The sequence below is a fragment of the Salmo trutta genome, chromosome 28 (assembly GCF_901001165.1).
Source record: "Salmo trutta chromosome 28, fSalTru1.1, whole genome shotgun sequence".
NCBI classification, from domain to species: Eukaryota; Metazoa; Chordata; class Actinopteri; order Salmoniformes; family Salmonidae; genus Salmo; species Salmo trutta.
Window position 1 is genome coordinate 40,754,429 of NC_042984.1, and position 27,637 is coordinate 40,782,065.

The 27,637-nt window shown below is 42.3% G+C and overlaps 1 protein-coding gene across 1 annotated transcript; it reads right to left on the minus strand.

Moving 5' to 3' along the window:
• Positions 1 to 675: 675 nt before the first annotated feature.
• On the minus strand, positions 676 to 24,319 carry LOC115166239 (monoglyceride lipase). The gene is made up of 8 exons (XM_029720061.1): positions 24,113 to 24,319; positions 22,184 to 22,328; positions 12,403 to 12,509; positions 10,717 to 10,853; positions 5,640 to 5,750; positions 5,298 to 5,387; positions 2,713 to 2,928; positions 676 to 1,809 (listed from the first exon to the last, which is right to left on the minus strand). Exons 2-8 carry the CDS (start codon positions 22,306 to 22,308, stop codon positions 1,687 to 1,689), a joined length of 909 nt encoding a protein of 302 aa, XP_029575921.1. The 5' UTR covers positions 22,309 to 22,328; positions 24,113 to 24,319; the 3' UTR covers positions 676 to 1,686.
• Positions 24,320 to 27,637: the final 3,318 nt, after the last annotated feature.

Genomic DNA, 27,637 nt, shown 5'->3' on the forward strand with positions numbered 1-27,637 from the left:
GTTCGAGTCAAAAGGCTCAAGGCCAAGTTAAGTCACGAGTCATTGGTGTTAAAGTCAAAGTCGAGTTGCAAGTCATCATATTTGTGACCCGAGCCTGACTCACTTTCACGTTCTGCTTGAAGCTATCTTACGGTTTGTAAACAAAGCTGTATGATATGCACATGTGATGACGGGTTTAAGGCGTATTTACATATTTAAATTAGTTAAGATTACAGGACACTACCATTGGTGTATAAAATGTCTGGCTTTACGTGATGTTGCATAAAACCGGACGTAACGCCTGCCTCCTGAATCCAAGCGTTTGACATGGGGGGAGGGCAACAGTAACTCTATGATCAACTTTGTCAATGTACCAGATAGTAATTTTTCATACATGGGTCAACCTACTATGAACTGGTTTCATCTGAATATTTGATGAAAAGCATGATTTTCACTATTCGGGACCTTTAAATAAAAGTATAAAATAAAACAAAAGTATGAAATGAAGCACTTCCGACAACAGTGTTGTGTTGGCTCCTTAGAGTTGACCAGCTAGCCTCTTCAGTAAGTTAGCTTCACAGTTAACGTCACCAGAGTTAGCTTAGCCAGCTACTGTACCGTACCTGATAAGCCCCGTCTTATTTCTGTCAGCTCCTCGTTGGCTGATGTTGGCGTGGGAAGAAGGAAACCACGACCTTCTCTCTTTCTGCTGTTTATTGACAGTTTGTTAACCACACAAAGACGGACTAGCTCCAGCACAATATCTATGTGTTCCATGCCGGGGTCATCTGTCAAGTCAATCTGACGCTCAAACCAGCGTGCAAACAATATAAGAGAGCTTTCATCCGATTGGCCAGTAAGCCATCAATCATAAATGTAACAAGATAGGTGGGCTTTCCACTCATAACAATACCTTATAATCTGTATTAGTCCAATGCAGACTATGGGGAACACCCATAAATGTTGATGTTGCGGGTGGTACACTAAGGCCCTGTCATCTTCATAAATGCAGAGACAACATGCAGCGAAGTGATGCCTTTGTCTGTACACAGCATCTACTGTATAATGGGTCACAGCATGCCTCGTTTTACAGTGGCGCTCCAATGGATTCAACCTTTTTTTTTCTGAGATGCTGCCATGGTAACGGGCAGCTTCTCTGTCTTGGGCTGCAGCCACCTAAACCCTGCAGTTCTGACAAATAACCATTGGGGGCAGCAGTCTGGGGCATTCAAACGAGTCCAAGATGTTTGACTCTATGAACAGAAGATCTGAGATATGGAGGGGAGAACAAAGGCCAGTTGTCTCCACGGCAACACACAAAAGGGAGCACCGCAGCATGGGGGGAATTCAACACGTTTCTGTCGGCCTGGTGATCACCGTGGTTACAAATGACAAAAATGCCTCTGTGAATTGCGCTTGGCCCAGCTCTCAGCATGGCTCTCTTTGAACTCAGTACAGAGAGACATGGCTGATATATGTACTATGACCTGCCGCCTGGCATCTGGGGCACAGCTGTTGTCCCTAATATAGAGCCTAGGAAATCAGAACTTCCGTACAATGGCCCTAGGGGTCCAAAGATTACTGACAAGTTGGCATTAGTATTGCAAATGGTCAGTACAAATGTAGAAAGGTTTGAGGTTCATACAGTGGTAATACAGCATGGAGGGCGGGGTTGGTTGGGATGGGGGGGTGCAGAGGAAGAGGAGACTAGGACCCCTGAGAAGGAGACGCAGGGAGACGCTCGGAGATCCAGCCGGTGACTTCCTTGAGCACTGACGCCGCAGTCTCTGGGAGTTCATGGTGCAGGGCATGGTATGCTCCGTCATACACCTGAAAGAGAGAGAGAGAACACACACACGATTAGCTCTATCTGTTACCGCTCTGTGTTCCCGATTTCTCACCCTCTCTGTTCCCCCTCTCTCTTTAGTGTGACAAGTGATGATGATGTATGGACTTCGAACAGCCAGTTCAACAAATAGAGAAAGAAAAGAAAAATAGAGAAGTTCAAGAGCAGATAAGATAAATATACTGGCTTGTCTATATCAGTTTGTATGACTCAGTGTCTGAGCTATTCAGGTCTGTCGACATGTCTGTTTTGGCCTGTGCAGTGCTAGTCAGAGACATACACCACCGTTCATAAGTTTGGGGTCACTCAGAAATGTCCTTGTTTTTGAAAGAATTTTTTTTGTCCATTAAATTAACATCAAATTGATCAGAAATACAGTGTAGACATTGTTAATGTAAATGACTATTGTAGCTAGAAACGGCAGATTTTTTTTATGGAATATCTACATAGGCGTACAGCGGCCCATTATCAGCAACCATCACTCCTGTGTTCCAATGGCACGTTGTGTTAGCTAATCCAAGTTGATCATTTTAAAAGGCTAATTGATCATCGAACCCACAAATGCTGATGCTCCAGATACTCAACTAGTCTAAAGAAGGCCAGTTTTATTGCTTCTTTAAATCAGGACAACAGTTTTCAGCTGTGCTAACATAATTGCAAAAGGGTTTTCTGCTGATCAATTAGCCTTTTAAAATGATCAACTTGGATTAGCTAACACAACGTGCCATTGGAACACAGGAGTGATGGTTGCTGATAATGGGCCTCTTTCAAAAACAAGGACATTTCTAAGAGACCCCAAACTTTTGAACGGTAGTATATATTTAACCACACTATATATTTATCGAAATATTTTTGATCGAAATATATGGCTCTGGTGCTAGTCCCACCTTGATCTTCTTGTCCGCGCTCGGGGCCTTGTCAAACATCATCTGGGACCCTCCGATATCACACAGCTTGTCGACGTCGCCATGGAGAAGCAGGAAGGGCCAGGTGATGGCGGGGATCTCTCTCTCGATCCGCTCCGACGCGCCTATCAGCTGCATGGCAAATGACACCCGCATCCCACCGTGATGGTTCAACTCATCAGTGTCATATGCTTCAACCTGCAGGGTAAAGGAAGAGACTGTTGAGTGACCACTGAGCATTTTTTCTTAGATGTTCACTGAAAGCCAAGCGCCATATGGGTTACTTTCTCAATATTGACCCATGATGTGCATACTACTGTATAAGATATGGCCTGAATACAATCATTGTACAGTATCCAACACGCACAGTGGTGGGTCGCTGCTAAATTGTTGGCGCCACACCAAAATAAAAACTTTAGACCTTTTTCGAAATACATTTTCGGGATAGAAAAAGGCTTTCAGTGCAAACTTAAATGACTAAAACTAGACGGAAAGTACAGTGCCTATCATTGTGTTTACTTGATAGCTACCTACAGAAATAGCCATCTAGAACAAAGTGTTAATAAGATTAAAATTCATTAAGATTTAAAAGCAATACAAATAAGTTGTCCAGTAGGCATCTTTTAACGTCCAGTAGGCAGTATTCACGCCCCTTTGCTTTTTCACATTTTGTTGTGTTACAGCCTGAATTTAAAATAGATTAAATTGAGATTGTGTCACTGGCCTACACACAATACCCCATAATGTGAAAGTGGAATTATTATTTTTGAAATATTTTTTACAAATGATAAGCTGAAATGTCTCAAGTCAATAAGTATTCAACCCCTTTGTTATGGCAAGCCTAAATAAGTTTAGGAGTAAAAATTTGCATGAGTCACATAAGTTGAATGGAATCACTCAGTGTGCAATGATAGTGTATAACATGATTTTTGAATGACTACCTCATCCCTGTACCCCACACAACCAAATTATCTGTAAAGGTCCCTCAGTCGAGCAGTGAATTTCAAACACAGATTCCAACACAAAGACCAGCGAGGTTTTCCAATGCCTCACAAAGAAGGACACCTATTGGTAGATGGGTAAAAATACAGAAAGCAGATATTGAATATCCCTTTGAGCATGGTGAAGTCACTAATTAAACTTTGGATGGTGTATCAATACAACCAGTCACTACAAAGATGCAGGAGACCTTCCTTACTCAGTTTCCGGAGAGGAAGGAAACCGCTCAGTGATTTCACCATGAGGCCAATGGTGACTTTAAAACAGTTGCAGAGTTTAATGGCTGTTACAGTAGAAAACTGAGGACGGATCAACAACATTGTAGTTACTCCACAATACTAACCTAAATGACAAGAGTGAAAAGAAGGAAGCCTGTACAGAATACAAATATTCCAAAATATGCATCCAGTTTGCAATAAAGTAAAGTAAAACTGCAAAATCCAACACATCACTGAGTACCACTCTTCATATTTTTAAGCATGGTGGTGGCTGCATGATCTTAAGGGTGTGCTTGTCATCGCCAAAGATTAGGGAGATTTTTTGGATTACAAATAAACTGAATAGATCTAAGCACAGCAAAATTCTAGAGGAAAGCCTGGTTCAGTTTGCTTTCCAACAGACACTGGGAGACAAATTCACCTTACAGTAGAACAACAACCTAAAACACAAGGCCAAATATACACTGGAGTTGCTTACCAAAGACATTGAATGTTCCTGAGTGGCCGAGTTACAGTTTTGACTTAATAAATCAGCTTGAAAATCTATGGCAAGACTTAAAAATGGCTGTCTAGCAATGATCAACAACCAAGTTGACAGAGCTTTAAGAATTTTTAAAAGAATAATGTGCAAATATTGTACAATCCAGGTGTGCAAGACTTACCCAGAAAGCCTCACAGCTGTAATCACTGCCCAAGGTGATTATAACATGTATTGAATCAGGGGTGTAAATACTTATGTAAATGAGATATTTCTGTATTTTATTTTACTAACATTTGCTAAAATCCATTTGGAATTCAGGCTTTAACACAACAAAAGGTAGAATAAGTCAAGGGGTACGAATAGTTTCTGAAAGCATTGAATGTAGAAAATACAATTTATCTATATATTTTTGAATAATATAACCTTTGACAACTAGAAATCACCAAAATGAAAGCTAGACTGTCAGGGAGAATCGAAAAGTCCCAAAATGTAGGAGTATTTTTGGCATGGCTGGATTACTGACGGCGCACGCAGGGTACGTGCCTAGGGGCACCGACTGGGGTCCCCATTGGTTTTGTATTAATGTTTGAGCATAAGAACACAAAAATAGCCATGGCAAAATGCGTGGAAGTGCAGTTTTCACACTGCAACATTTTATCTCAGCTCCATGGAAACAGTTCCAGAATTGCAGGAAAATAGCTGAAAAAAAACAGCAAATGTTTCTCTCTGTCGCCAATTCCGGACCGGTTCAAAACAGACAGCTGGACGATCTGGATCTCAGTCAAGCCTCTATTGTGGAGCAGCCTTTAAAACGCTGTGTGTGTGTACGCACTGAGGATGCACACACACATTCCATAGACCAGATTTACCTGTGTTTGGTCCCGTGAAATCCATTTAGACTTAATGAAGCCCAGAGAGAGACTGGGCACAATGTGATTTGCGACTTTAGCCAAGAACACCTGTAGAACAAAGAGGAGCAACCACAGAGATTACAAAGGCATGTAGGGGGCTAATACAGCTCAGGTCAGTGGTTATAAAAGGGATTAATAACATGGTATAGAGTTGTTAACATTGGTGACAGGCTAAATGTGAGGGGACTTGGTGCAGGTGAAACCCCAGAAATATAATTCCTAGAACGGGCATCCCCGTTAAAGAATAGGTGGGTAATGGGTAGACAGGAAGTAAACCCTATTTCTATGGGCAAAACTCACCTTGAAGGGCGTGGCAGACTCTGGGTTCACCCTGACCATAGGAGCGATCAGAGCCACGCCGGCAAAGTCGTTCGGTCGTGCACACGCCGTCAGAATTGAGATGGCTCCACCCTGAAGAGAAAAAGGAAGAGAAACGATGACGTCTTTTGTGATTTAAAGGAAAACTCCACCCAGAAACTATCATTTGGTATTTGTTTCATTAATCCATTGCTGATATCCCAAAATGTTTTGCATGTCAGCAATGACGTTTTCAAGATCTATAACTTTCAAAATACAGAAATACAATTCAAAAGGCACTCGCACATCTGAGCTATCTTTGTCTCTACCAGCGTCGACCCTTACACTATCTTTGTTGCAGGTGCATGGTAACAATTGAATAACATGAAAAAAACAGAAACCAGTGCACGGCTCATACCGGCTATACACTGTGTACACCAAACACTAGGAACACCTTCCTAATATTGAGTTGCACCCCCCCTTAAATGTCCTTCTTTAACCCGTCTCCTCCCCTTCATCTACACTGATTGACGTGGATTTAACAGGTGACATCAATAAGGATCGTATCTTTCACCTGGATTCACCTGGTCAGTCGATGTCACGGACAGAGTTTTGTATACTCAGTGTATTTCTGTATTTTGAAAGTAATATATCTTGAAAACTTGAGTGCTGACATGCAAAACATGTTGGGACTATATCAACCAAACAATGGACTAACGAAACAAATATCAAAAGATCGTTTTTGGATGGAGTTCTCCTTTAAATCAAATACGCGAGGGTAAACTAATTAGGAGTTACGCAACGGCTTCCTAGAATCAATCAATTTGGCACGGATAATTGTGGAGGGCTTTTGGGAGGCAAATTTGTTTGAACAGTGTTTGTCTGCCCTCTCTTTGTCAGATGTTTGAATATTCATGAGAGTGGGTGCCTCTATCGAGTGAGCCTTTAAAGAGATGGGCTGTTGAGAAAAACATTTCCCACCAGCGAATGAAATGAAAGACAAATGCACTGAACATCGCAAACACGGCTAAATCTATATAGCGATAACCATACAATTTAATTGAATAAATGTGTCTCTATTGTATATCTATACTAACTAATCGAGAGACCACAAACAAATTGTTGATTGAGTAATGCTTATTCTGTTTTGTCAAATCCCATCCAGGGTTAGTTTCAGCCTAATTCAACTGACTGGTCAAACAGTGAGTGAACTGCAGTGAATTTAGGGAATCTTCCCTGCTAGTTCTGAGCTGTTATTGGAGGGTTTGATAGTGATATCGGCACCAAATGGTCCATGTTGGGTCACGGCCTTCCCATACCAAGAAAGGCTTTCTGGGGTAACGGCTCCTGACTGAAGGAGCTAAGAATGAATGGAGAGAGAAAGAGAGAGAGAGAGAGAGGCCTTTGGAGGGTTGAGCAGGAAGGGTGAGCGAGGGGAACAGAGGTGCTCTTTAAGGAATTGATTATACCAAGAGAGGCCTCCACCAGAAACACACACACAAGCTCATCCCCTCTTGCACTGAGGGAAAGAATACTTGCATTGTGTTGCGTCCCCTCACACTATGAAGACTCTGATTGTGGTTATGTAAGGCGCTAACATACTGACATTACATAAAGGCCTAGCACTGAAGAAGTGGGACATGGAAGAGGGCCAGACGTACAGAGCCAGGGGAGGAGAGGGGGAAGGAGGAAGGAATGGGTCAGGAAATACAGAAAGAGAGAAGGAGGGATGGAGTTTGGAGGGACTGGACTTTGTTGTTGAGTGCAGTGAGGGCAGTGAGGTCAGTGAGGGTCACCAGTCAATTCTGTCACGCCCTGATCTGTTTCACCTGTCCCTGTGATTGTCTCCACCCTCTCCAGGTGTCGCTTATTTTCCCCAGTGTATTTATCCCTGTGTTTCCTGTCTCTCTGTGCCAGTTCGTCTTGTATGTTAGTCAAGTCAACCAGCGTGTTTTTCCCGTACTTCTTTTGCTATTCTCTTTTTGATAGTCTTCCTGGTTTTGACCTCTGCCTGACTCTGGACTACTTTCCTGCCTGCCTGATCTTCCTGCCTGCCCTGACTTTGTTTCTGCCTGCCCTTCGGTACCTTTTGAACTATGAACTGGTTTTGACCCTTTTGCCTGTCCACGATCATTCTCTTGCCTTACCCTATTGGATTATTAAATATCGTAAGACTCCAACCATCTGCCTCCTGTGTCTGCATTTGGGTCTCGCCTGGTGTCATAATAAATTCATCAGCGGCCAGTGCAAGTATTGCAGTAAAGGATTATTTGGGACCACAAGTATCTGGACTAGCCTGTTTCTGGATTAAGATTCTCCTAATCTGAAACATGCCATTTGTGTTGACTGAGACCACAGGCTTCGGGGCTTTAATGTCGATAATAGTGGTGGTGGAATTTGCCCCTGACACAGGAAATGCCCAATTTGACACTGCTCATACATTACAGTCTAATGGGTTCTAAAAATTCCCTGTCTTAGGTCAGTTAGGATCACCACTTTATTTTAAGAATGTGAAATGTCAGAATAATAGTAGAGAGAATGATTCATTTCAGCTTTTATTTCTTTCATCACATTCCCAGTGGGTCAGAAGTTTACATGCACTCAATTAGTATTTGGTAGCATTGCCTTTAAATTGTTTAACTTGGGTCAAACATTTTGAGTAGCCTTCCACAAGCTTCTCACAATAAGTTGGGTGAATTTTGTCCCATTCCTCCTGACAGAGCTGGTGTAACTGAATCAGGTGTGTAGGCCTCCTTGCTCGCACACGCTTTTTCAGTTCTGTCCACAAATATTCTATAGGATTGAGGTCAGGGCTTTGTGATGGCCACTCCAATACCTTGACTTTGTTGTCCTTAAGCCATTTTGCCACAACTTTGGAAGTATGCTTGGTGTCATTGTCCATCCCATTTGCGACCAAGCTTTAACTTCCTGACTGATGTCTTGAGATGTTGCTTCAATATATCCACATACAACATGATGCTGCCACCCCTGTGCTTCACGGTTTGGATGATGTTCTTCGGCTTGCAAGCCTCCCCCTTTTTCCTCCAAACATAACGATGGTTTATGGCCAAACAGTTCTATTTTTGTTTCATCAGACCAGAGGACATTTCTTCAAAAAGTACGATCTTTGTCCCCATCTGCAGTTGCAAACCGTAGTCTGGCTTTTTTTATGGCAGTTTTGGAGCAGTGGCTTCTTCCTTGCTGAGCGACCTTTCAGGTTATGTCGATATAGGACTCGTTTTACTGTGGATATAGATACTTTTGTACCTGTTTCCTCCAGCATCTTCACAAGGTCCTTTGCTGTTGTTCTGGGATTGATTTGCACTTTTCGCACCAAAGTACGTTCATCTCTAGGAGACAGAACGCGTCTCCTTCCTGAGCGGTATGACGGCTGCGTGGTCCCATGGTGTTTATACTTGTGTACTATTGTTTGTACAGATGAACGTGGTACCTTCAGACGTTTGGAAATTGCTCCCAAGGATGAACCAGACTTGTGGAGGTAAACACTTTTTTTCTGAGTTCTTGGCTGATTTCTTTTGATTTTCCCATGATGTCAAGCAAAGAGGCACTGAGTTTGAAGGTAGGCCTTGAAATACATCCAAAGGTACACCTCTAATTGACTCAAATTATGTCAATTAGCCTATCAGAAGCTTCTAAAGCCATGACATAATTTTCTGGCATTTTCCAAGCTGTTTAAAGGCACAGTCAACTTAGTGTATGTAAACTTCTGACCCACTGGAATTGTGATACAGTGAATTATAAGTGAAATAATCTGTCTGTAAACAATTGTTGGAAAAATTACTTGTGTCATGCACAAAATAGATGTCCTAACTGACTTGCCAAAACTATAGTTTGCTAACAAGAAATTTGTGGAGTGGTTGAAAAAGGAGTTTTAATGACTCCAACCTAAGTGTATGTAAACTTCTGACTTCAACTGTACATTCATGGCTGGTTTGCTGGACACAGATTACACCTAGTCCTGGACTAAAAACGACTTTAAATGGAGCTTCCCCATTGAGAACTTTTAGTCTTAGACTATGCTTAATCTGTGTCGGGGAAACTGGCCCACATGCCTATAAAATGCCAGGCCGTACCACACTCCACAGGTTTTTCCATTACAATAACTTCCCATTAAAACGTCCTGTTTAAACATTTACTCTAGTAAAATTGCCTACATTCCGCTCCTAATAAAGCAAAGTCATCTAATTTGAACTGCATGTCAAACCTAAGGGAAGGCTGTCTAATTGTGCACAGCTGGTGGTGCATGAGAGAATCTAAAGGACGTTATCACAACGAGGATCTGGACGTGTAGGCTATAGGTGGTTTCCATTATTCAGCCGCTTTTACAGCAGAGATCAGTCATAGAACAGCAGAACAAGCAAACAGCGGCAGAGCAGCAGGGAAGGGAAATGAGGCCTGTAATGCTAAATACGTTAAATCCCTTTTAAGGTCTGACTTGGCCCTGTTGGTATTTACATAGCTAAACTTTCAAAGGACACCATTTTCGATGAGCATAGACGCACGAGCTGTGATGTCAGAGCATCTGTGGTCATCTGAGTCACACCGAGTGTAGGTGTGTTGAGCGAAGTCCTTGTATAATGTTTGTGTAATGGATATAGCCTCAATCTAACCCTGGCCCTATGACTTCTGAGAACTGTTTCTCCTGTGTTGAGAGGTAAACGCCATAGCCGCTGGCAATGATACAGCCTCAGTGTTTGGACAAGGAATAAACTAGAGAAGGTACAGTACCATAGTGACATTTTACATTTGAGTAATTTAGCAGACGCTCTTATCCAGAGCGACTTACAGTTGGTACATTCATCTTAATACAGTGAGGTAGGACAACCACATATCACAGGCATAGTAAGTACAATTTCCCTCAATACAGTAGCTATCAGCAAAGTCAGAGCTAGTAAGAATAAAAAAAGTCTGAGCCAGTAAGGGGCAAAACAAATCAAGTGCGAGTGTTAGTTCATGAAAGTGACCCCAGTGTTTTGACAAGGAAGATACTAGAGAGGGTACCGTACCACAGAGTTACCCCAGTGTTTGGTCAGCGAATAGACTACAGAATGTGCCGTACCATAGAGTGTCCGATGATGAAGATAGGCAGGCCGGGGTGTCGGCCCTTCATCAGATCAATGTGCTGGAGGGAGTCTCTGACAAACACCTGGAAGTCCTTAATATTCATCCGGTCTCCTTCACTCTGGCCATGGCCAACTGATGGAGGGAAAAAGAGGGAGAGATAGATATAGAGGGAGAGAATGAAAGATTTAGAGGAAGATATATATATATATATAGAGGGAGAGAGAGAATGAGAGAGAGAGAGAATGAGAGAGAGAGAGCAAGAGAGAGATAGATTTAGAGGGATATATATATATATATATATATATATATATATATATACTTAGAGGGAGAGAGAGAGAGATTTAGAGGGAGAGAGACCAAGAGAGAGATAGATTTAGAGGGCGAGAGAGAGAGATGAGGACAAGGCGCCATTGTAATTGACAGAGACAATAGAGGAAACATTTCCCACTCTACCCTTCATTACTCTCTGTACAGACGAGCCAGATGAGACAGAGAGGGAGAGCCATTCTCCATCTCCGTACGTGCCAATCCATCCTATGTTATCATGCCAGCTGTCCCTCCCTCCTCCCATTACCTTCCAACACCTTGCTCTGAACATGCTGCTGAAGCTATGTAAAAGGTGCGTTGCCATGGCACCACGACACCAGCTACAGTTTCAACAATCAGAACATGTGCCGTTCACCCTCTCTCACTTTCCATCCTTCCACCCCCCCCTCTCTCTCTCTCACTTGTTTCTCTCCCCATAATAGCTTCCACTGATAATGGAGCAATGGAAGCCCATTGGTGTCTGTCAGTCACGGGATGCTGTTCATTTTTCTTCTGCGGTGAAGTATGCGCGTGCGCGTGCGCATGCTCGTATGTGTCAAAAATCCCACTCTCACCTAGTGATTTCAATATTTCTGTAATTACTTTGAAACGCAATGGAGAACATTGAGTTAAAAAATGTTTTGTCGTAGACAAAATAATGAAAAATCCCTTTAACACAACATTTATTAACATCATTCTCGTTACTGTATAATAACCTTGGAAAAAAAATCCGTGTTAATAGGTCAAGTTTTACTTTGACCCAATAGGAATCATTAATGAAGATGACATTCCCAGAGGTCTCTGTGGAGTGCTGTACACTGACATTCTATGACCTGTCGCTCGTTAGATCACAGGGAACAGGGAGTTCCAACTCTCATTTGGCGTTGACTCTAGAGCTGTTGCTAAACACAACTGGGACCTGCTCTACTTCACTATGAGACTGGGTGACACTCAGTCACCGGTCCTATTCCATACTAAAACGTACAAACTGTTCTAGCGATAACAAACATATTACGCCGTGGCATCACATTTGTCTATGGTAAGATTTCCACTGGTATTTTACTAGCAGTAAATGATGTGGCTGCAGTGGGTAGGACTTCTCCGGTATTTTTAGTGGCTATTTGGTGACCGTAAAATGAAGTGCTACCTCTGTGACTCTACTAAGAAGCGCTGCATGACAGTGATGTAGTCAGGTCACTAAAGCCTCGAGTCCAAGTCGATGCCCAAGTCCCTTGGTAGTGCCAAAAGTTGCTTTCCAACCATTTTTTAAAGCAACATTTCATTAAAGTTGCACATTTGTAATGCTGAAAGGATAGTACACCTATCTAACACTTGATCGCGTACTACAACACCGCTGCAGCGTGTTTTGGCTCACCGTGGTCGTGAGCAAAGACAAGCAGGGACTGCTCCTTCAGGGTCCGGCCGATCTCATCATACGGCCCACAATGCTCTCCTGCCCCATGTGCCACGAACACCAGAGCCCTGCAGGACACAGGGAAGAAGAGTGAAGTCAGTCACATTTCATGCACACCTTTTGTACTATATTAAAACACTTAGAGGGAGTGTTGCAATTAGTTGACGAGGGCACTCAGATTATTTTTGATTGTCCCTAATTGAGTTGGCGATCCCTCTATCGGAAGGACGTGGTTGGGACTTGAGTCCACTCATCCAGTGACTAGATAGTGATCAAATCAACAACTCTGTGAGAACATCCTCTTGATCGCCCATCGAAGGGTTTCGTCGTAATAAAACATTCCACATCTTGTCTCTCAGTGTAAGCAGTTATCTGAACCGCACCACACCCTTGTTTGCCCACGGAGCAGCAGAGTTAACTGGAACCAGACAGGGGTTGGAATCTCCAAGAAACAGACACATAGCCATGGGAAAGAGCGGCGAACCAACCCAGCTTGCCGGTAAGGCTTTGGTTCCTGTTTATAACCAGTCTACAAAACGGAGTGAATCTCTCAGTCAGATGCAATTAGCCTGACCGGGTTCAGAGAAGGAGTGAATGGAAGAGATTGAGAGAGATGGAACAGAGGGAGAGAGCGAGAGAGTAGCTGTTCATCAAGCTTCATTAGTGGTTTCTCTGTTCCAGTTTCTCTCTCTCTCTCTTTCATTCTCTCGTTCTTATTTCAGAGCCTCCGGCTAGCTAGAGATTGCCGTGCACTTGTTGGCTGAGGAGCCGCTCATAGTGCGCCTTTGTGTGAACATAATGTTCCCAACACACATGGGACAGTAGGGCTTCTATAGAGCTTATCTCAGTGGATTGTGGTGAGTATATTCAGTGTCTTGGGAATGGGAGTGGGGAGTTGAAATGTTCTTTCCCCCTTTCACTTTCTCCCTCTCTCTTTCTCTCCCGCTCCCTCTCTTTCTATCTCGCCCTCTTCCTCTCTCTCCAAGGAATTTGAAACCCACTTGTCTCACAGAATGTGGCTTCGACCCAAATGCTGCCTCCAGCCCGAAGTAACATAACGTTTTCGACACAGCATTAAACAAGCCAAGATGATAATCATCTTCATGAGACGCAGACTGAACTCTGTACGGCGTATCAACCTGTACGTGTGTGGTCGAGGGAGGGAGGGAGCGATAGAGGTAGAGGTTGTGAATGGGCCAGGGCCTGAACACTGGCGTCTTAATCAGATTAAGAGCTGCTCAACACCTCAGGGTCAAAACCCTAATTTAACTGACTACGGCAGGGCTGGGGACTGAGGACAGCGCAGGTGAATACTGCTAAAACCAGAAGTGCCAAATAAGCATGCCTTGATACAGATGTAATTTCCACTTTGATCACGGAAAATGTAGAGTAATACACAGTGAGAAAGCCAGAGAGAAGAGAAGTGAGGGAAAAAAAGCAGTAAGACAAACATTCAAGCCTGCCTTGTTTGGTAGGGAATTCTTGTAATCCTGACTCCAAACATCAATAGTGTAATGACCCTCTTAACTGTGTGTGTGTGTGTGTGTGTGTGTGTGTGTGTGTGTGTGTGTGTGTGTGTGTGTGTGTGTGTGTGTGTGTGTGTGTGTGTGTGCGTGTGCGTGTGAGTGTGCGTGCGTGCGTGCGTGCGTGCGTGTGAGTAATTAATAATACATCATTTGGTGGGTGTTTATATTTGTCATATTTCACACATGCACTGTGTGTAAGGGATAATCAACGAGGGGCTATGCGTTCTCAGGTAAATAGTGCACGACATGGAACTGACCTTCGACAGAGTTATTGTATTCCAGAGAACGCATAGAGCCCTGAGTTGGTTATCCCTTTTATACCTATAAATTGACATACTGTATTTGCCGCTAGAATGTATTCATTTGCCAGTAGAAATGTGCCAACATCCACTGAAGTAGCTATCAAGTTTACTAGCTAGCTAGATAGCCACAGTAGTTGCCTTGGTAGCCAAACAAACAGACTTGCTAGCGTAGCTAACCAAACCATCATCCTAGCTTGCTATTATGAAAATCGAATTCATTGCCAATAATGTTTTCAATTCGACTTTTGCTTTGAAAAGCAGCTCAAATATAGAACACGTAAGAATGAACTTCATATTCATGGAATTACACCGTGCGTTATTTAAGCAATAAGGCCAGAGGGGGTGTGGTATATGGCCAATATACCACGGCTAAGGGCTGTTCTTAAGTACGACGCAACACAGAGTATTCAAGACTCGAACCACCCAGTTTATAAGTGTGTATTAATACGCATGTGTGAATTGGAAATGTGTTTTTTGCATATCCCAACTCTCCCTGAGACATGCTAGGAGAGTGAGGTCACGGCCAGGGTCTGCCATTATCAATGATGACCCTGGAGCAATTAGGTTGAAGTGCCTTGCTCAAGGACAGATGTTTCACCTTGTCTGCTCTGGATTTTGAACAAGCAACCTTTAGGTTAATGGCCCAATGCTCTAACCACTAGTCTGTGTTTGTGTGTGCGTGCGCATGCATGTGTGTGGAGCCAGGGCCGTAGCCAGGGTCTGAGTTTTAGTGAGGTCTAGACAGGGGGGATTGGAAATTCTTCAAATTTCCAAGATATTTTTAGAAAGTTGAAGCTCATGCACTGCATTTCTATACAATTAAAAAATATATACAATTCTATTTGGAGAACAGCATAAACAAGCAAAAATGTCCCCAGCCATTATCACAATGGTTGCTGTAGCTTCATTCACCGGAGTCGATCTACAAACACATAGCCTATTAGCTATACCAGCTGTTCCCAAACTAGGGGTTGCGACCCCATGTGGGGTTGCCTGATATGAAAATGGGGTTGTGTGGGATTTTCCCAAATCCTGGAGAAATAATATATATACAAAAACACATATATTATAATATCGTCTTTGTGTCTCAAAATCATTGTAATGTGGTTAACCTTCAAAATCTAAATGAAAATTATTCAAATCTAAAAGATAAAATTAAATCAAAACAAGCTCCGACTGGGAATAATCGTTTTGAACGGTCATCCAACACAGAATTCCTACTCGGGCCTCTTTCTAGAGCCCTGACTTTCCAACCTGAAGATCACCGATGTCATAATTTGGCCTTGTATTTTTCACAGTTTTCTTGAAAGCACCATAAAACTCCTTTGCCATATCTGTGTGAAGCTGGATTCAGTGCTCTCGTCTGCATTAAAACCAAATATCGATCCAGGTTGGATGTGACAGCAGAGATGAGGTACGCACTGTCGACCACCCTCCCTGATTTAGAGAAGCTTCAACGCAACATGCATCAAGCACACCCGTCTCATTAGTGGTGGTGAGATAAGATACATTATGTAAGACTAATTTGCAACTGACTGTCATAGCCCCACATTAAAAGTATATGATAGCGAGTTGAGAAGAAATACCTACTTAACGACATAATTATTTTCCCATGGTTGGGGTCGCGAGAATTTTCAGATATCGAAATGGGCCCAAAAAGTTTACGAACCCCTGAGCTATACAATTAGCCACTACACCTTAACTCACATTAACTCAGCACCGGGATTAAAAACCAATAATTGCATACGTACTGTACGAAGGGATCTGATAGCAGAAAAAGTATTTTATTAACAAAAAGGTAAACAAATAAGTTTGCTTTACAGAACAACTGTTTTTGCAGTTTTAAAGCTCATTTCCTGCAATTCTACACATTTTGCCATGGCTTAATATGATATCTGAGTGAGAGAGACAAACAAAATAAATAGGGCCCCCTGGAGGTCTGGTGGTCAGTAGCCCAAAGGCCGGCAGATGGCGATATTAAGTTGTTTCATCTTGCCAAGTGTGTGCAATGCTGTCATCTAGGCAATGGGTGGCAATTTGAACAATCTAAAAAATAAAATATATTTTGATCTGTTTAACACTTTTTTGGTTACTACATGATTCCATATGTGTTATTTCATAGTTTTGATGTCTTCACTATTATTCTGCAATGTAGAAAATAGTACAAATAAAGAAGAATCCTTGAATGAGTAGGTGTTCTAAAACTTTTGACCGGTAGTGTATATATTTTAATTTTAAAAAATTACAGAGGTCCGGACCTCGGTGTCCTCATACAGTGAATTCAGAAACTATTCACACCCCTTCCACATTTTATGTTACAGCCTGATTTTAATATTAATTAATTTGAGATTTTTTGTTACTGGCTTACACACAATAGCCCAACATGTCAAAGTGGAATCATGTTTTTCAAAATGTTTACAAGTGAATTAAAAAGGAAAAGCTGAAATGTCTTGAGTGAATAAGTATTCAAGCCCTTTGTTATGGCTAGCCTACATAAATTCAGGAGTAAAAATGTGTTTTACAAGTCACCTAACAAGTTGCATGGACTCTGTGTACAATAATAGTGTTTAATGTGATTTTTTTCATGACTACCCCATCTCTGTACCCCACACATACAATTATCTGTAAGGTCCCTCAGCCGAGCAGTGAATTTCAAACACAGATTCATCCACAAAGACCAGGGAGGTTTTCCAATGCTTCGCAAAGAAGGGCACCTATTGGTAGATGTGTAAAAATATATAAAGCAGACATTGAATATCCATTTGAGCATGATGGTGTTACACTTTGGATGGTGTATCAATACACCCAGTCACTACAAAGATACAGGTGTCCTTCCTAACTCAGTTGCTGGCGAAGAAGGAAACCGCTCAGGGATTTCATCATGAGGCCAATGGTGACTTTAAAACAGTTCCAGAGTTTAATGGCTGTGATAGGAGAAAAGTGAGGATGGATCAACAACATAGGAGTTACTCCACAATACTAACTTTTCACTGACAGTGAAAAGAAGGAAGCCTGTACGAAAAAAACATTTCCACAACATGCATTTTGTTTGCAACATGGCACTAAAGTAATAATGCAAAGAATGTAGCAAAGCAATTAACTTTTTGTCCTGAATACAAAGTGCTATGTTTGGGGCAAATTACTGAGTACCACTCACCATATTTAGAAGCACAGTGGTGGCTGCGTCATGTTATGGGTATGCTTGTAATCGTTAAGGACTAGGGAGTTTTTCAGGATAAAAAAATGTCATAAAGCTAAACACAGGCAAAATCCTAAAGGAAAACCTGGTTCAGTCTGCTTTCCACCCGACACTGGGAGATGAATTCACCTTTCAGCAGGACAATAACCTAAAACACAAGGCCAAATCAACACTGAAGTTGCTTACCAAGAAGAAAGTGAATGTTATTGAGTGGCCAAGTTACAGTTTTGACTTACATATAGTTGAAAATCTATGGCAAGACATGAAAATGTTTGTCTAGCAATAATCAACAACAGAGCTTTAAAAATGTTGAAAAGAATAATGGTCAAATGTTGCACAATCCAGGTGTGGAAAGATCTTAGATATGTACCCAGAAAGACTCAAAGCTTTAAACTCTGTGAAAGATTTTACTACAAAGTATTGACTTAGGGGTGTGAATACTTATGTAAATGAGATATTTCGGTATTTCGTTTTCAATAAATGTACAAAAAAATATACAAACATCTTTTCACTTTGTTGTTATATGCCATTGTGTATAGATGGGTGAGAAAAAAACATATTTAATACATTTTTAAAATCTATTCCAACAAAATGTGGAATATGTCAAAGGGTATGAATACTTTCTGAGGGCACTGTATATAGCTACGGCCCTGTGTTTACAAAGACAGCCAGGTCTCACTGGTTCACAGCCCCCAGATTATTTATTGAAAGATCTGTCAATCATTGTAAAGGTGCCCTCCCCTCTCCCGGCACCTTTCACCTACTTCTTTCCACCAGCAGTCCCTCACTCTCTAGTCTCTAAATGCACAGTAAGCGATGTCATCAATGGACATGTATGGCAGAAGTTGCATGAATTTGATGTTGTAAACAGGCATTTATTTTATTCCAATCATTAAAACCTGAGGCTGAATCTCACAGAATCTCTTATCATAAAGGGGAGAATTCATAGGATAGCTTGTAGATATCTATACCAAATGTGAATTTTTATAGATGATGCCACCACATGAACAGAATGCCCTAAAATATGTTTCTATCTGCTTTTCCCACCACCATTTAGCCTTCAGTCTAAACTATAGCTCATGCTAAACAAACTACTATGAAAATGCACTACTATAAACTGACCCACACTACTGTTAATAGAAGTCATTAAATTAGTGGTACTCTAGGGACAGATGGTGGTAATAATAATAATAATAAAATATGGGACTTATATAGCACCTAGACCGCGGTGAGGATGGGGGTACCGGTACAGAGTCAATGTGTGGGGGCACAGGTTAGTCGAGGTAATTGAGGTAATATGTAAATGTAGGCAGAGTTAAAGTGACTATGCATTGATAATAAACAGAGAGTAGCAGCAGCGTAAAGGGGGGGGGGGACAATGCAAATCGTCTGGGCAGCCATTTGATTAGCTGTTCAGGAGTCTTATGGCTTGAGGGTAGAAGCTGTTAAGAAGCCTCTTGGACCTAGACTTTGAGGTCCGATGCCGTTTGCCGTGCGGTAGCAGAGAGAACAGTCAATGACTGGGTGGCTGGAGTCTTTGACCATTTTTAGGGCCTTCCTCTTCCCCTGGTATATAGGTCCTGGATGGCAGAAAGCTTGGCCCCAGTGATGGTGCAGCTGTAGAACTTCTTGAGGATCTGAGGACCCATGCCAAATCTTTTCAATCTCCTGAGGGGAATAGGTTTGGTCGTGCCCTCTTCACGACTGTCTTGGTGTGTTTGGACCAGGATAGTTTGTTGGTGATGTGGACACCAAGGAACTTGAAGCTCTCAACCTGCTCCACTGCAGCCCCGTCGAGGAGAATAGGGGTGTGCTCGGTCCTCCTTTTCCTGTAGTCCACAATCATCTCCTTTGTATTGATCACGTTGAGGGAGAGGTTGTTATCCTGGCACCCCACGGCTAGGTCTCTGACTTCTCCCCTATTGGCTGTCTCATTGTTGTCGGTGATCAGGTCTGCCATTGTTGTGTTGTCGGCAAACTTAATCATGGTGTTGGAGTCGCGGCTGGCCATGTAGTCATGAGTGAACCTTGGAGTACAGGTTGGGACTGAGCATGCACCCCTGAGGGGCCCCCGTGTTGAGGATCAGCGTGGCAGATGTGTTGTTACCTACCCTTACCACCTGGGGGTGGCCCGTCAGGAAGTCCAGGATCCAGTTGCAGAGGGAGGTGTTTAGTCCCAGGGTCCTTAGCTTAGTAACGAGCTTTGAGGGCACTACGGTGTTGAACGCTGAGCTGTAGTCAATGAATAGCATTTTGTCCAGGTGGGAAAGGGCAGTGTGGAGTGCAATAGAGATTGCATCATCTGTGGATCTGTTGGGCATTATGCAAATTGGAGTGTGTTTAGGGTTTCTGAGATAATGGTGTTGATGTGAGTCATGACCAGCCTTTCAAAGCACTTAATGGCTACAGACGTGAGTGCTACGGGTCGGTAGTCATTTAGGTAGGTTATCTTAGTGTTCTTGGGCACAGGGACTATGGTGGTCTGCTTGAAATATGTTGGCATTACAGACTCAGTCAGGGACAGGTTGAAAATGTCAGTGAAGACACCTGCCAGTTGGTTAGCGCATCCTTGGAGTACACGTCTTGGTAATCCTTCTTGCCCTGCGGCCTTGTGAATGTTGACCTGTTTAAAGGTCTTACTCACAACGGCTACGGAGAGCGTGATCACACAGTCATCTGGAACAGCTGATGCTCTCATGCATGCTTCAGTGCTGCTTGCCTCGAAGCGAGCATAGAAATAATTTAGCTCGTCTGGTAAGCTTGTGTCACTGAGCAGCTCGCGGCTGTGCTTCCTTTTTTTAGTCTGTAATAGTTTGCAAGTCCTGCCACATCCAACAAGTGTTGGAGCCGGTGTAGTACGATTAAATCTTAGTCCTGTATTGACGCTTTGCCTGTTTGATGGTTTGTCGGAGGGCATAGCGGGGTTTTTTTATAAGCGTCCGGGTTAGAGTCCCGCTCCTTAAAAGCGGCAGCTCTACCCTTTAGCTCAGTGCGAATGTTGCCTGTAATCCATGGCTTCTGGTTGGGGTATGTACGTACAGTCACTGTGGGGACAACGTCATCGATGCACTTATTGATGAAGCCAGTGACTGATGTGGTGTACTCCTCAATGTCATCGGAAGAATCCCGGAACACATTCCAGTCTGTGCTATCAAGACAGTCCTGTAGTTTAGCAACTGCGTCAGCTGACCACTTCTTTATTGACCGTGTCACTGGTGCTTCCTGCTTTAGCTTTTGCTTGTAAGCAGGAATCAGGAGGATAGAATTATGATCAGATTTGACAAATGGAGGGCGAGGGAGAGCTTTGTATGCATCTCTGTATGTGGAGTAAAGGTGGTCGAGATTTTATTTTCTCCTCTGGTTGCACATTTAACATGCTGGTAGAAATGAGGTAAAACGGATTTAAGTTTCCCTGCATTAAATTCCCCGGCCACTAGGAGCGCTGCCTCTGGATGAGCATTTTCCTGTTTGCTTATTGCCTTATACATCTCATTGAGTGCGGTCTTAGTGCCAACATTGGTTTGTGGTGGTAAATAGACAGCTACGAAAAATATAGATAAAAACTCTCTTGGTAAATAGTGTGGTCTACAGCTTATCATGAGATACTCTACCTCAGGCGAGCAAAACCTTGAGACTTCCTTAATATTAGATTTCGTGCACCAGCTGTTGTTTACAAGTATACACATACCACCACCCCTTGTCTTACCGGAGGCGGTGTAAACCCCGCCAGCTGTATGTTATTCCTGTCGCCGTTCAGCCACGACTCGGTGAAACATAATATATTACAGTTTTCAATGTCCCGTTGGTAGGATATTCATGATCATAGCTTGTCTATTCTGTTATCCAATGATTGTACATTGGCTAGTAGGACTGATGATGGAGGCAGATTATCCACTCGCCGTCGAATCCTTACAAGGTACCCCAACCTACATCCCAGATATCTCTGTCTCTTTCTCATACGAATCACGGTGACTTGGGCCTTGTCGAGTGTCTGAAGTAAATCCTTCATGTCCGACTAGTTAAAGAAAAAGTCTTCGTCCAGTATGAGGTGAGTAATCGCTGTCCTGATATCTAGAAGCTCTTTTCGGTCATAAGAGACGGTGGCAGAAACCTTATGTACAAAATAAGTTACAAATAATGTGAAAAAACACTCACAATAGCATAATTGGTTAGGAGATCTTAAAACGGCAGCCATCTCCTCCGGCGCCATTCTTATCAAAAAAATGGCTCAGTGATATGTTGCAGGCTAGCCTATATGACAGGAGCTGTGTGTGTGATGCGAGACAGATTCTTAATCCGCCCACAAACAAGGAACATGCTCACATAACTAGTGGTGGTTTATGGAAAACTAAATCGGCAGGTCAAGAGCCTTGGGTCAGTAACTGAAAGGTTGCTGGTTCGAATCCCCGAGGTGAAAAATCTGTTTTTGTGCCTTTGTTCACTCTGCGAAATTACTCAAATGTAAAATGATTCCAGAGCGAGGGTGAGTCCAGATGTTGTGTGGGCCTCTCTGTTTCCAGGGCCAACTCTCTGATGTAGTGGTGTCTGTTCCATTTTAGATGGGTTTTATGGGATGAGGGAGCAGGGGGCAAGCACAGGAGCATATAACTCACTGAATGGAGAACATTAGGTTCTATTTTAGTTGAATCTATCACAGTCTCTAGCATACCATACATGTCCGGTTTTACACCTCACATGCCATTTCATCCACTGACCTTGGGGGGGCATCCGGCTCCCAGTAGCGGCAGAACAAGTGCTGTCCGTCGGCGTTGACGAAGTGCTTCAGTTCGGCGTAGGAGACACCTTGCGGAGTCCGCCGCGGATCTTCTGGTTCGGGCATGTAGACACCTAGGACCCACGCTGCAACATAAACAGGGAGAACGGATAGTAGGTCGATGCTGTACAGATATGACAGACCAGCGAAAAGTGACCAAGACATGCAAGTGACCAAGACATTCATTGTTTGCTATTTTTCATTAATTCTCCGGCTGGCGCTCAGCAGAAAGCCACTCAGCAGCTCCGAAGGAATGTTTTCAATTCGATACAGCGACATACGTCATAGAACCATAAACCCATGTTCAACTCTCCTCTCACCAAGTGACTGTGGTCACATTCCCCCTCCACTACCACCCCCACCCCCTCCATGCGCCTCAGCTGAGTTTTATGGCAATGGCAAGTGCAAATGGGTTGCCATATAGGCTCTGTTACAGTAACAACAGGCTATAGTGCAGTCAAGGTGAGTGAGTTTTTATTGAACCTTTATTTTAACAGGGAAAACACATTGAGACCTAGGTGTTTTTGTACTATATGTTAGATGAAATAATAAAGAATAATAAAGACAGACACATGTGCCAAGTTCAGTCTTCCCTGTGGCTCAGTTGGTAGAGCATGGTGTTTGCAACGCCAGCATGGTGTGTGCAACGCCAGGGTTGTGGGTTCGATTCCCACCGGGGGGCCAGTACAAAAAAAATAAAAAATACATGAAATATATGCAATCAATACTGTAAGTCGCTCTGGATAAGAGCGTCTGCTAAATGACTAAAATGTAATTGTTCAAGCATTGTACAACCCCTACATACTGGATCCAGGGAACAGCCCAGTTAGTTATCTATCAAACTAGACTCTGTAACACTAGGTCTCTTTTACAAAGGTGTATATACAACAAAAATATAAGCCTACACATTAAAATACAAAAACACAGTCATGGGAATCACAAATCAACCAGAAAAACAGTTACATCCCTACACATATAAGTCCCCAATCAATACTTTAAATTGCTGAACGGCACCAGAACATCAAGATGAAAATGTATTTTGAATTTTGTTCCAGCAATATGGTGCATTAAAACTAAAAGCAGATTTACCTAGCTCGGTGGAGACCCTAGCAACCTCAAGAGTTAACCAATCCTGTGAACGGTTAATCAACTCAGGTGTCTATACTTGAACAGCATAGTTAGATAAGACAGAAGTTTATGAAGAATGTAGGCTAGAATGAATGTCGTGGAAAAGGGTCTGTCCGTAAAAATAGACCGCGCTATTTCCTGAGGTCTAGTTTCAGCTATTGCCTAATAATAACCTAAGTTTAATGTAGGCTTGCGATACCAAATGCACATTTTATCCAATGTGCGCCTTGGAATAGCCTATGAGTCAATTATCTATTGATGGTAGATGTGCCACTGATATAAATATTGGTAGATAGGGCCTAGATAGATTAAAGTCTCAAGGGACATGATGTGACACTGTAGACTCACACTACCAGCTTTGGCGCTGTCATAAGTGGCGTAAAATAGCCTACAAAAAACTCTACCTCCCTCCCCCATTTTAGCTGTGACAAATATTTAACCAGAAATGACAGAAACCCTTTGATGTTCTTTTTGACAGGCTGAATGTGATATTTACATTGGGCCATATGGGTCCCCCGTCCAGCTCTGAATATTGTTTCAACAACCATGTTGCTCCTTTTAACAATGTAACAAAACGTGACATTTTTGTGATGTAATTGGCATACCCGTCACATTTGTCACATTGTTATAAGGAGCAACAATTGTATCTGTTGAAACAGTATTCAGAGGCTGAGAATGGAAGCAATGCATGCAGAACTTGTTTTTTTTAATGATGATGAATGTCCAAAAAAAGTTGACCAACCTTATGTCCTGAAAGGTCTGTAAAGTTGCGCTTTCTCACAGACGGCTCTGCCTTCTCCGCGCTCTCTGCTGATGTTGCGTGGCCGCTCGTAGGCTGAAGAATGTAGAAAGGCGTGCGCGAGAAAACATCAATACACACTGACTGAAACCCGTTTCCCAGTGACGGAGGCACCTTCTAGTACTAGACCTCCTCTCTACCCACTCTGTCCTTCTGCTGAGCCCCAAATGGGGTCTCCCTGCCCCCCCTCTCTCTCGCTCTCTCATTTCAATTTCTCTCTCTCGCTCTCTATATATATTACATCTGTCATTCCGCATGTGTTCTGCATGTCCAGAGCAGAGCTGGTATTAGCTAGAGGTTATGGGAAAACAGATAATGGGTGAATAAAATAGATTATGTTTTGCCAGAGGCCGAGAATAAACAGAATGAACATTTGTTGTTAAATGTTCAAGTTCAAATACTGGATTTGTTTTGATTGTTACTGTAGTGCAGCTCTGGAACATTAGATAGTCAGCCTTTTTTCTACGAAAATGGAATGTTCTCTCTCTTTCTCATACACACACACACACACACACAGAGTGAGAGCGAGAGGGGGAGAGAGAGACTCCCACACAGAGAGAGGGAGAAAGAGAAAGAGCAAGTCCTGTTAAGCACCATACCAATTGATCGCTTGAACACCTCAATGTGGTTGTACAGGTTTTTCTAAGCAGACCCGAAACGTCCACCAAGGCATGTCTTTCCAAGATATGCTGAGAAACTTGCGAGACCTGCATTTTGCTTTGCCGCCGTTATTGTCTTGGTCACCATTATTAGTGAAAGGTACGTTACATAGTAAGAAAACATTAGGGTACATAAAGGAGAAAAGTAAAGTAATTATGATGCCCCGGAATGGTGTACGTGGGTTTGGATGTGGATATTGTAGGCTAATGCATGGGTAAGGATGTAACACTTTCTTGTGACACTGTTCCTTTAAGAGATATAGGTAGCATGCATATGGTGTTGACACTCTGAATGCTGCCTTCGGTGGTAGAGGAAGAGAACACAACTTCCCTATACATCATGCATCCTGATCACAAGCTTTTAGCTACAGTACCAGTCCAAAAGTTTGGACACAACTACTCATTCAAGGGTTTTTCTTTCTTTTTACTTTGTTCAACATTGTAGAATAATAGTGAAGACTTCAAAACTATGAAATAACACATAGTGAATCATGTAGTAAACAAAAAAGTGTTAAACAAATCCAAATATATTTCATATTTGAGATTCTTCAAAGTAGCCACCTGTCACGTCCTGACCAGTAATAGGGGTTATTTGTTATTGTAGTTTGGTCAGGACATGGCAGAGGGTATTTGTTTAGTGTGGTTCGGGGTGGTTGGTTGTTTAGAAGGGTGTTTGATTTATTATTTCCGGGTTTTGGGCTATGTTATATGTTTTGTATTTCTATGTTCATTCTAGTATTAGTATTTCTTTGTTTAGGTCATTGGGTGTTGGACTCTCAATTGGAGGCAGGTGTTTCCTAGTTGCCTCTGATTGAGAGTCCTATATATAGGTATGTGTTTGTGTTGGTAGTTTGTGGGAGATTGTGCTAGGTATAGCCTTAATGCCTTACCGGTCTGTTATTCGGCATTGTGTTTTGTGTACGTGTTTATTTTGGTTTTTCCTTCTTTGCCAATTCAATAAAAGAAGATGAGTGCACATAACCCTGCTGCGTTTTGGTTCGACAATGATTTTTCTTTATCATCTGACGAAGAAGATTGTGACACCACCCTTTGCCTTGATGACAGCTTTGCACACTTTTGGCATTCTCTCAACCAGCTTCATGAGGTAGTCACCTGGAATGTATTTCAATTAACAGGTGTGCCTTGTTAGATGTTAATTTGTGTAATTTCTTTCCTTCTTAATGTGTTTGAGCCAATCAGTTCTGTTGTGTCAAGATAGGGGTTGTATACAGAAGATAGCCCTATTTGGTAAAAGACCAAGTCCATATTATGGCAAGAACAGCCCAAATAAGCAAAGAGAAATGACAGTCCATCATTACTTTATGACATGGTCAGTCAATAAGGAACATTTCAAGAAGTTGAAGAAGTTTCTTCAAGTGCAGTCACAAAAATCATCAAGCGCTATGATGAAACTGGCTCTCATGAGGACCGCCATAGGAAAGGAAGACCCAGAGTTAACTCTGCTGCACAGGATAAGTTCCTTAGAGTTAACTGCACTTCAGATTGCAGCCCAAATAAATGTTTCACAGAGTTCAAATAACAGACACATCTCAACATCAACTGTTCAGAGGAGACTGCGTGAATCAGGCCTTCATGGAAGAATTGCTGCAAAGAAACAACTACTTAAGGACACCAGTAAGAAGACGAGACTTGCTTGGGCCAAGAAACACGAGCATTGGACATTAGACCGGTGGAAATCTGTCCTTTGGTCTGGTGAGTCCAAATTTGAGATTTTTGGTTCCAACTGCCGTGTCTTTGTGAGACGCAGAGTAGGTGAATGGATGATCTCCCCATATGTGGTTCCCACCGTGAAGCATGGAGGAGGTGTGATGGTGCTTTGCTAGTGACAATGTTGGTGATTTATTTAGAATTCAAGGCACACTTAACCAGCATGGCTACCCCAGTATTCTGCAGCGATATGCCGTCCCATCTGGTTCGCGCTCAACAGGACAATGACCCAAAACACACCTCCAGGCTGTGCCAGGGCTATTTGACCAAGAAGGAGAGTGATGGAGTGCTGCATCAGATGACCTGGCCTCCACAATCACCCAACCTCAACCCTATTGAGATGGTTTGGGATGAGTTGGACAACAGAGTGAAGGAAAAGCAGCCAACAAGTGCTCGGCATACGTGAGAACTCCTTCAATACTGCTGGAAAAGCATTCCAGGTGAAGCTGGTTGAGAGAATGCCAAGAGTGTGCAAAGCTGTCATCAAGGCAAAGGGTGGCTACTTTGAAGAATCTAAAATCTAAAATATATTTTGATTTGTTTAACCCTTTTTTGGTTACTACATGATTCACTATGTGTTATTTCATAGTTTTGATGTCTTCACTATTATTCTACAATGTAGAAAATAGTAAAAATAAAGAAAAGCCTTTGAATGAGTAGGCGTGTCCAAACTTTGACTGGTGCTGTACTACAGTAAATTAAAACTATATGACACAGCACATGCAGATAATATTGAACATTCAGTCATTATTTTTGATTGACACTATTATGGCCCTTTTTTTATTTGACTACACTTCAAATTCTGTTGACCTTAACAAGGGCCCCAGGACCAGTGGAACAAATTAGTCCCATCTTTTTGAGAAACAAAAATATTACTTGTTAAACAAAATCTCTTAAAATACATTTTTAAATATTTATTAACAATTCAAACAATAAATATACAATCCTTTATTTAGCACAGAATATGTAAATATCTTTCAATATAAAAGTTTACCCAAAGATGTATCTATTTGGTTGTTGAAGTATATTATTTTGTTTCAATGTACATCGATCTAGGTGTCTCAAGGTTTGTGTGTCTTTT